General features: G+C 35.6%; 1 protein-coding gene across 3 annotated transcripts; it reads right to left on the bottom strand.

Moving 5' to 3' along the window:
• Positions 1 to 1,730: 1,730 nt before the first annotated feature.
• Positions 1,731 to 10,540, bottom strand: LOC106779103 (ethylene-responsive transcription factor ERF003-like). 3 transcript variants are annotated; one of them, XR_002666322.1, is made up of 4 exons: positions 10,167 to 10,540; positions 9,923 to 10,058; positions 9,545 to 9,628; positions 2,813 to 2,922 (listed from the first exon to the last, which is right to left on the bottom strand). XR_002666322.1 is itself a non-coding variant. In XM_014667151.2 (2 exons), exons 1-2 carry the CDS (start codon positions 3,183 to 3,185, stop codon positions 2,706 to 2,708), a joined length of 300 nt encoding a protein of 99 aa, XP_014522637.1. In that variant the 5' UTR covers positions 3,186 to 3,410; the 3' UTR covers positions 1,731 to 2,705. The 3 variants fall into 3 exon arrangements, 1 of the variants encoding a protein (XP_014522637.1); XR_001377130.2 differs by lacking the exon at positions 2,813 to 2,922 and adding an exon at positions 8,669 to 8,957 and having other exon boundaries at positions 10,167 to 10,526; XM_014667151.2 differs by lacking the exons at positions 9,545 to 9,628; positions 9,923 to 10,058; positions 10,167 to 10,540 and adding an exon at positions 3,103 to 3,410 and having other exon boundaries at positions 1,731 to 2,922.
• Positions 10,541 to 10,782: the final 242 nt, after the last annotated feature.

The following is a 10,782-nucleotide window of genomic DNA, read 5'->3' as shown; positions in this document are numbered from 1 at the left end:
GACAAGTCTTCCGTACTTAACTTCATAACTAAAACTATGTTGTCTCACAACTCCTCCGAAAATTATCCATCACATAATGATAATCACAAGCCAATAATCAAACAATTATTCTAACTATTTCAAATCAACCAAAAATATAAAGTAGTGAAACATATATTTGCTAAATACAAATATCATATCAAGATTAAATTAACGGAAACACTTGATAAAATCATTACTAAACACACACCCCTTATTTAATTAATCTCATTCCTAGTTAACCACACAATGGGTCCCATGCTATTTCAAAAGTTTCTTCACATTTTATTCATTTATTTATTTTTATTTTTATTTTTATTATATATTTCTTTTTAACGTAACTCATTAATCTCTCTCCATGTAATACTTCTTTAATTTAATATTATTCCATCTTCTTTTATCCTAAGTGCCCTACCAATGTACTATCAAATTGCATCAATCACACTTTCACGTAGACTATAATCTTATTGCTTGAAATTCCTTATTATTTTAATATAATAAAATCATCTATGCATTCATTCTTTCACCAATATAAGATTGCAGAGAACAAATATATTACCTTTAATACCATCAGCATTACAATTTTCAAAATCTACTCTTAACTTTATTTTTATTTTTAAGTTACGAATCTCTCCTGCACTCAATTTCACCATTTGTCCAACTACAACATGAATAAGACAACTTCTCATTTTTTCCAGTGGCTCTACTGTTGGGTTATTGGGTTCCCTTCCTATGTGGAGAATAGGCCCAAATAGTGTGGTCCATTATGTCTCATTAGGTTAAAATGAGATGGGTCAGATTAGTAGAGCACAAGAGAGTAATTTGAAGAGAGACAAAAGCCAAGTGAGAGAAAAAGAAATAGAGAAAGCCATTCCCGCATAACCCTAAACCTGCACTGGTGTTTTCATCGCTGTGAAGTCGTTCACCGTTGGATCGCGCTGATTTTTGGACAGTAGGTTCCAGACATATGGTTCTTCATTCTGACCGTTCAGATCGTCAATAGAGGTTCTAGATTGGGAGAAATCGGTCCCTCACCAGCAGCCCTATTTTGGAGAATTTTCATCTTCTTTGTTCTCATTTGTGCTTAGTTAATTTGGCTTATTGAAAATACCTTTTGGTATTATTATTGGAGACTCTTTTGTACCCTATTATTGATCATAGTAGATTTTTCTTTGGTCTTGAGGACTCGTGGTTTTTACCCTTGCATTGAGGGGTTTTCCACGTTAAAAATTGTTGGTGTCTCTTTGTGCTTTGGACTCTATTTTTGTTCTATTTGTTTGGTGCTCCTCGCAGATTCTCGCAAGAAGGGGGATTGAATTTCTGCTGCGTTATTACACTTTGATAAGTTGTTATTTGTTTTGGCCCTTTCCCCCATCAGAGTGGCATCAGAGCTCTTTGGTTAAGGGACTATTTAATTTGCGTGAATGATGGAGGCACATACAAAATTGATTCCGTTGAATGGCGAAAATTATCACCTATGGAAAGGCAAGATGAAGGACTTGCTATTTGTGAAAATTTTGCATCTTCCTGTTTTTGCTTCCAATAAGCCAGAATCCAAGTCAGATGAAGAATGTGATTTTGAACATCAAGAGGTATGTGGATTTATCAGGCAGTTTGTTGATGACAATGTCTATAATTTTGTTGCTAATGAGACACATGCGAGAAGCCTATGGGATAAGCTTCAGTCCTTGTATGCCTCTAAGTCAGGGACTAATAAATTGTACTTGCTGAAAAATTTTGTGGAGTTGAAGTACAAGGAAGGAACTCCTGTTTCAAATCACTTAACTGAATTTCAAGGACTCTATGATCAATTAGCAAGAGTGGGTATAAAATTTGATGATGATCTACTGGGCTTATTCTTATTAAACTCTTTACCATATTCGTGGGAGACATTTCGAGTTTCCATGATAAGTGCTACCCCTAATGGTGATATTTCTTTGCAAATGGCAAAGAGTGGTGCTCTTAATGAGAAGACACAGGGTACTTCATCTCATTCAGAAGTGCTTATTATAGAGAATAGGGGGAGAAGCCAAAAGAAAGAACAAAACAGTGGTAGAGATAAAAGCAGGAGCAAGTCCAAGTCTCGATACAAGAATGTGGAGTGTCACTATTGTCACAAAACAGGGCATATAAAGAAGAACTGTTTTTTGTGGAAGAAAAAGAACAAAGACAAAAAGGGTAAGCAAAGAGAAAGAGATAATGATGATGGTGATCATGTTACTACTACTACATGTTCAGTTTGGGAGACTAATGGAAAGTCTATTAATTCATCGTGCCATGTCCATGTTGTATAACTTTGAAGGAAACCATCAGAAATAAAATGCTCCTTAATTTCGAATGCATTCAACTTTCTCCCATTCAAATAGTTATCACAAAGAGATCCAATCTTCACTTCATTATCACTTCAACCCTTATTACGTTGTGCAAATTGTATAAATTATTTTACTCCTCTCTTGTACTCAACATTGATGTGTGGTGAATTAATTCAATCTCGATCCCTGTGTATATATGCTGAAATTGTTCACACAGTTTTAGTAATCTTGAATAATCACTTTGATCTCTTTTGTATTCAAGGTTTGACCCTATCCCATTCAAGAAGATTCACTTTCATTAGTATATTGAACTTATAAATTTTAATCAACATATCTAAAATTTCACGAAATTTTGCCAACATTTTACATTGGTCTTTAGGTTACACGAAATGAAAGTGAGGCCGTGTGACACTTGTGTAACTTAGCCGTTAAAGTGGCAGAGAGAAGCTTGGATGAGGATGAGCGTGGTTCATTGGGGTTGTATGGGAAATTGGTGCGTGCTTTTGGTCCACACATGAGTCTAGCTGCTTCATCATATGCTCTCGCTGCATCTTCAGCCTTTTCAAAGGTTCCAAGCCAAATTCTAGTTTTCCTGTGGTCCAAAAAAAAAAAATTAACATAAACCGTGTGCAAGAGTTATATCAAATATCAATTACTAAGTACGTAATGCAGTAGTAAATTGCTATAACACACGTAAAGGAGTTGAAAAGATCTTTAATAAAGAATAAAAGTGAAGTTATGATATGGTGTGATGTGATCACAAGTGAATTACAATAAAGGGTGGCGAATTTCAGAGACCCAAGAGCCCCAGTGCCTTTGGCGGACTCCACGATAGCGTTGTTGGGGTCTGGCCATGATTGAGAAAAAGAGAACGTGAAATCTAAGTACCGAAACAAGCTTGTTAAGTGTCCTTCAGAATGGGAAGCAAACATACCGGAAGGTGACTGCAGTGAAGTGAAGTGAAGGAGAAGGAGCTCTATTAGATATATTTATACATTGCTTTTCAAGATTTAGTGGTTTTAAGGGGTTTATATTGGTTTTTAGTGATTTTTAGTTGTATTTTTGGGTTTTTAAGGAGTATTTTTGGGTTTTTAGAGTATTTAAGGGGTATTTTCGAGTTTTTATGGTTTTTAAGGTGTATTTTTGGGTTTTTAGGATTTTTTAGGGTTATTTTCGGGTTTTTAGGTTTTTTAAGGGATATTTTTATTTTTTTTAGGGTTTTTAAGGGATATTTTTGAGTTTTTAGGGTTTTTTAGGGGTATTTTCGAGTTTGTAGGATTTTTTAGGGGTATTTTTGGGTTTTTAGGATATTTAAGGAGAATTTTTGGATTTTTAGGGTTTTTTTGGGGTATTTAGGGTGTTTTAGGGGTATTGTCGGATTTTTAGGATTTTTAAGGGGTATTTTTGTGTTTTTAGGGTTTTTAGGTGTATTTTGGGATTTTTAGGGTTTTTAAGGGATTTGTTCTTTTTTTATGGTTTTTAAGGGGTATTGTTGGGTTTTTTGAGTATTTAAGGGGTATTTTCGCGTTTTTATGGTTTTTAAGGAGTATTTATTGATTTTTTAGGCTTTTTTAGGGGTATTTTTGGGTTTTTAGGATTTCTAGTGGTATGTTCGGGTTTTGGAAAACCCGCTAATACCGGCGGTTAGGATCAGTTAGGTTCGATTCGGATGGGTTGGGTTGGGTTGGGTTCGGTTGAGTTGGGTTAGGTTTTTTTGGGTTCGGTTGGGTTCGTTTGGAATGGGTTAGGTTCGGTTCGATTCGGTTGAGTTCAAATTGGTTTATTTGGGTTCGGTTCGGTCGGTTGAGTTTAATCTGATTGGGTTGGGTTCGGTTCGGTTGGGTTCAGTTGTGTTAGGTTAGGTTTGGTTGGTCCCTTTTTGGTTGGGTTGGGTTCGATTGGGTTGGGTTCAGTTGCGTTCGGTTGGATTGGGTTTGGTTGGGTTGTTCGGTTTGGTTGGCTTCGGTTCCGTTTGGTTGGGTTCGATTAGGTTAAGCTGGGTTGGTTTAGATTTGATTGTGTTGGGTTGGGTTGTATTGGGTTAGGTTTGGTTGGGTTGGGTTTGGCTGGGTTCGTTTGTGTTCGTTTCGGATGGGTTGTGTTAGGTTGGGTTGGGATCGATTTGGTTTGGTTCAGTTTGGTTGGGTCGGGTGCGGTTCGGTTTGGATGGGATCGATTTGGTTTGTGTTTGTTTCTGTACCGGTGGATGGTGGCACAGATAAAAATACACACACTCACTCACCCAAACAAACATACACACACCCACACACATGCTTACACACAGATATATTAAACACACAAATCTACGCACAGACATAAACTTACACACACACATACTCATACACACATGGATACACACATTAAACACACATAGACACACACACACTCACACTCACAAACACATATATTAGACACATAAACACAAACACACACATGCACGCAACCGTATAAACACCCACCTTCTCCCCCCCCCCCCACACACATATTACGCACACAAAGGTACTCATATACAAACACTCTCTCTTTTTCTCTCTCTCAAACAAGAAAACACACAATCACACATAGACACTCACACAAATATCATACACAAACACATACAAATACAAAAACAAACATATACAAAGACAAATAAAAAATACACACTCACTCATACCCAGAGAAACAAACGCATACACACATTTATTACACACACAAATGCACGTACAAACATAAACTTACACACACACACACACATACACACATTACACACACATACACTCACAAACACACAAAAACACACATGCATGCGCGCAACCTTATAAACACCCCCTCCCCCCACACACATATTATGCACACAAAGACACTCACAAACTTCCAAACAGACAAATACACACACACAAACCCCCTCCACACACACAAGCATACATAGATACAAATACATAACACATTAACACATATATTACATACACAAACACACATATTACACACAAAAATATAAACACATACACGACCACAGATAACTATATAAACGGACACATATTACACACATAAACGCACGTAATTGTACATATACAGAAACAGACACAGTCACACATACAGATATTACCCTCACAAACACACTCTCTCACACAAACAAACAAACACGCATATTACCCACACAAATACCCACACTCTCACACAAACACACATTCACACAAACACACAAACACATACACGCAGACGCACGCGTACATGTACACACACTCACACACAAACACACACACGCACACACCCTCACAAACATAAACACACAAAAATATTACACACACAAACACCCACACAAACACATATTACATACACATCCCACACACACACAAACGCATAGACACACATTCACACACTTATACGTACACAAACACACATATTAAAAAAGCACACACACAAACACACGTAACTGTATAAACACATAAACACATAATCACTCTCATACACATATTACATACACAAAAACAAACTTTCAAACACATACACACACGCACGTACATGCACACACACAAACACACACACACAGACACCCTCACAAACATAGACACATATATTACACACACACATCCCTCACACACATACAATCTAGTAACCACGCACACATAAACACACACAAACACATAGATATACACACACATTCATATATACACAAACACACATATTACAAAAGACACACAAACACAAGCACATACACAAAAACACGTAACTGTATAAGCACAGACACAGAATCACTCACACACACATATTACATACACAAACACACAAACATTCACTCACATACACATACACATACACTCATGCATGCAAATACTCACATACAAGCACACACATACCCAACCACAAACAAAGACAAACAGACACGCACACTCAAATGTATTACATACACACAAACACACTCACCCACAAAAAGAAAAATATTACACACCACACACAAACAACTAATAACCACACACACATATCGCTCACATAAACACACTCATACATACCTAAATACACATATTACACACACACACAAACACATACACAAGCACACATAACTTTATAAACACAGACAAATACACACACACAAACAGATATTACCCACACAGACACACACTCTCACACAAACATGCAAACACAAACACACATTCACACACACACATACACGCACACACACACTCAAACACACACACACAAGCACACATATATAACACACCCACACTCACCATAAAAACTTATATCTATACTTCCATTCACCCATACATATATATAACCAACATATACACATAAACAAACACATACACACACACACTCAAACATACAAATACTAAAACAAACATAAAAACACAGATAAAAATACATACAATCACTCACACCCAAACAAACATACACACCCGCACACATGCTTGCACCCACATATATAACACACAAATACACGTATAGACATAAACTTACACACACACATACTCATACACACATAGATACACAAGTTAAAAACACATATACACACACTTACTCACAAACACATATATTAGACACAAACATACACACACATGCGCACAACCGTATAAACACCCACCCCAACCCCCACACACACATTACGCACACAAAGACACTCACATACAAACACTCACACAGATATCTCTCTCTCACACACATACAAATACAAAAACAAACACAGAGAAAAGTACACAGACTCACTCATACCCAAACAAACAAACACATACACACATATTACACATAACACACATACAAACATAAACTTACACATACAAACATTACACACACACTCAAACACATTAGATACAAACACACAAAAACACACATGCGTGTACGCAACCTTATAAACACCCCCTCACACACATATTACGCACACAGACACTCACACAAACTTCCAAACACAAACACACACACTCACAGAAACACAAACCCCCCTCTTCATACAAGCACACATAGATACAAATACATATACACATTAACACATATATTACATACACAAACACTCATATTACACATAAATACAAATCACATACATGATCACACATAACTGTATAAACAGATACATTACACACATAAACACACGTAACTATACATATACAGAAACAGACACACGCATATTACCCTTACAAACACATATTCTCTCACATAAACACACACAAATACACACACACACACACACACTTGCACACAAACACAAACCCACCCTCACAAACATAGACACACATACACAAACATACTCATACACACAAACAAGCACTCATACACAGATAAACTTATACTCATACACATATATTACCCACATAAACACATAGAAACACACACTCAAACATACACAAACACAGATGTTATACAAACACACACACACAAACACACATAAATCTATAAACATGAACACATACACTCACACACACTCTCACATAAACACACATTCACACACACATGGATACATGAAAACACACACACACCCCCACAAACATGGACACACACAAGTCACCTACATAAACACATCAATACACGCACTCATACACACATCGCACACAAACACATAGACACACACACTCATACATACACAAAAACAAACAAACATAAATAACTATATAAACACAAACACATACACACCCACACACATATTACCCAAACAAACATAAACTTTCACAAAAACAAGCACACACAAACACACCCACCCACTCCCACAAACAAAAACACATACTCAAACATTACAAATGTGCACACCCATACAAAAACACACACACCCACCATACAAAGACAAATATTACACACACACCTCCCACACAAACAAACTTATAACTACACTCCTATTCACCCATACACACATATCACCCACAAAAACACAAACACACAAAGACACATCACACACAATCACATACCCACACACTCTCAAACACGAAAACACACAAGCTAGATATGTTAATGCACCTATATCTTTACCAAAAAATGAAAGTTTCTTAGCTTGATTAAACATTTCATCAATATTATCTAAACTACAAGACATATATGAACTATAACAAGACATTTTTGTTTTTAAAGGTTTTCTTAATCTACATGATGAAAAAACTTCCACTTGAGACAAGTCCTAGATAAGAAAGATGAATCACAAGAGTTATTTAAATACCAAGTCTTGCTTTTGCGAGATATGTCTTAAGATACTTACTAATTATCCTTTAAAATAAAATCACTTTTAAAATAAAAAAGACTCAACTCACAAACAAACAAAAACAATTAGCGGACTCTAATGACCCCTAAAACGTGATCACAAAATGCAAAGAAAAACAAACAATATAAAATTCTACTCCTATGGTGAGGCTTGTAACTTTTGCTAACAAGACACACTCACCTGTCTAGCTATGTCAAATTTAAAAAGAACAATGAAAGTTGCCAAGAGTTGGAAAGAGCACTAAGAACTCCTCCAAAACACTTGGACTTTATAAAAGACCTTTTACAAACCGAAGCTAAAACTAAGAGTAAGAATGGGCTTATACAAGCCCATTACAAATCAAATACAAGAAAAATAAAAAACATAAGCTATGCTACTTTCTTGGTACGGTCCATTACTGCAACGCTTCATTAGATCAAAATGTAGCCTTCAACTAGCTCGATCTCATCATGAAACTTGATGTTCCAATCCTGCAACACAAATGAACAAGATTCTTGTCACTTGCACCCAAAACCAAACCAGTTTGCACAAAAAGATAAAGCAATTAGAACTTCTCTTTCTTGAATTATTGAAATCCCTATTCCAAATACAATATAAATGTTTGCATTTTTTAATGTCTCAGATTCCAAAAGGAAGTATTTTGAAACAATTAATTTTTATAAATGTAAGAAGTTATCAAGTACCATACATGTAAACTAATTTAACACGTTCACAGAGAGCACTTAGTGTTGCACATATTCNTTCCAAATCAGAAGTTATTTACACTAGCTGTTAGCCTATTCATTAGTTGTTTTACATAAACATAAATCATGGTCATGAACGTCTGGTTAATATATTATACAAACAATGCAAAACAATTAGAAGTTTGAACATGTTATCACTCACTGATATCAACAATGAATCAGTGGAAAAAAGGGTTTTTATTCCCTACACTTTCTGTTAAACTTGCCTTTAATTGATGAATTAGTCCTTTTTATGCATAACCAAGTTTCTCCAAAAAGTACANGGTACCAAAATTTATTTTCCAAGATTAAATTATACTGCATAACAACGTTACCTGCAGCCAAAGAAGCCTCTATTTGCAGACAAACCAGAAGGATGTGCAGCTGTAAAAACGTGATGCTTTGTTGCATCAATTAACCTGAGAATATGACAATCACAAGTTCATCAACTAGTTTCACCGAATTTAGTTTCCAGGTAAGGAAAGAAAAGCATCCAATTTAGTTTAAGAAAACAAATTCCTAAAAGCAGCCTGCAGTTAATAAATGACAGTTGCAGTAACTTGATCATCCATATCTCAAAAATAAAAATTTACTCCGATATCTAATTTTTTATGCAGAATTTGGAAAAATTATCAAGGAAACCATTGAAAGCCCAGGTCTCTCTTTGCGGGTTTGTTCCAAAGTCTTGCTATAGTGTTACAAAGTTTTAGTACCTGCATTTCTCCCGAGCAGAATTTCCCCACAACAGAAACACAACTCCCTCCCTCTTCTGTGAGATTGTCTTGATAACAGCATAAGTAAATTGTTCCCAGCCTTTTTTGGCATGAGAATTTGCTTGATGCTTCCTGACTGAGATCAAAAGTTCAATACTAGTAAAACACACCACTAGAATACAAGGATAAAATTATAAGTCATCAACATACTTGATTAGAAGTCAACAAAAACTAAAGGTCTAACCTGTGAGAACAGTATTGAGCAAGAGAACACCCTGAAATAAAGTTCAAATGATCAGATATAGTATTTCAAAAACTACTCTCACAGATCGTAGTCACACATTATGTTAATATAACTACACTCATATAACTTGGCTTTCAGAACACAAAGTCGTCAAACTTCTACAACAATCCATCTTTGTATTTAACGGGCACCCTTTTTAAGGCGGGTCTTTAGTTATTGACATATAGTTAATCCTCAAATCATACAAAACAATTGAAGGAAACGTTTAAGAGGCCTTAACCATTAAATATACTGCCTTAATTTCGATAAAGTTTTGTAAAAGTTCTTATTAGAGAAGAAATAAAAAGATAACATGAAACAAATTTCTCCTGTTAGTTAAAATTAATTTATGGATTTTTGCTCTTAAAAAATTTAGATTCGAGAATTTCTAAGAAAAAAAAAAAACTGTAGTACATAAACTGATGTCAAGTTATACGAGAAATTTGATCCATTATACCTCATAATTTAGTTCTCCAATAAAAGTACTTGTCAAAAGATACCCAAACTAAACATATCATTGGAGATGACCTAACGCAGAAAGAACTATCAAAACACGAGAAAGGCTAAGCTTCATCAC

The sequence above is a fragment of the Vigna radiata genome, unplaced genomic scaffold (assembly GCF_000741045.1).
Source record: "Vigna radiata var. radiata cultivar VC1973A unplaced genomic scaffold, Vradiata_ver6 scaffold_421, whole genome shotgun sequence".
In the NCBI taxonomy this organism is placed as follows: Eukaryota; Viridiplantae; Streptophyta; class Magnoliopsida; order Fabales; family Fabaceae; genus Vigna; species Vigna radiata.
Note: the sequence above shows the minus strand (reverse complement) of the source record. Positions and strands in the feature narration are given on the sequence as shown.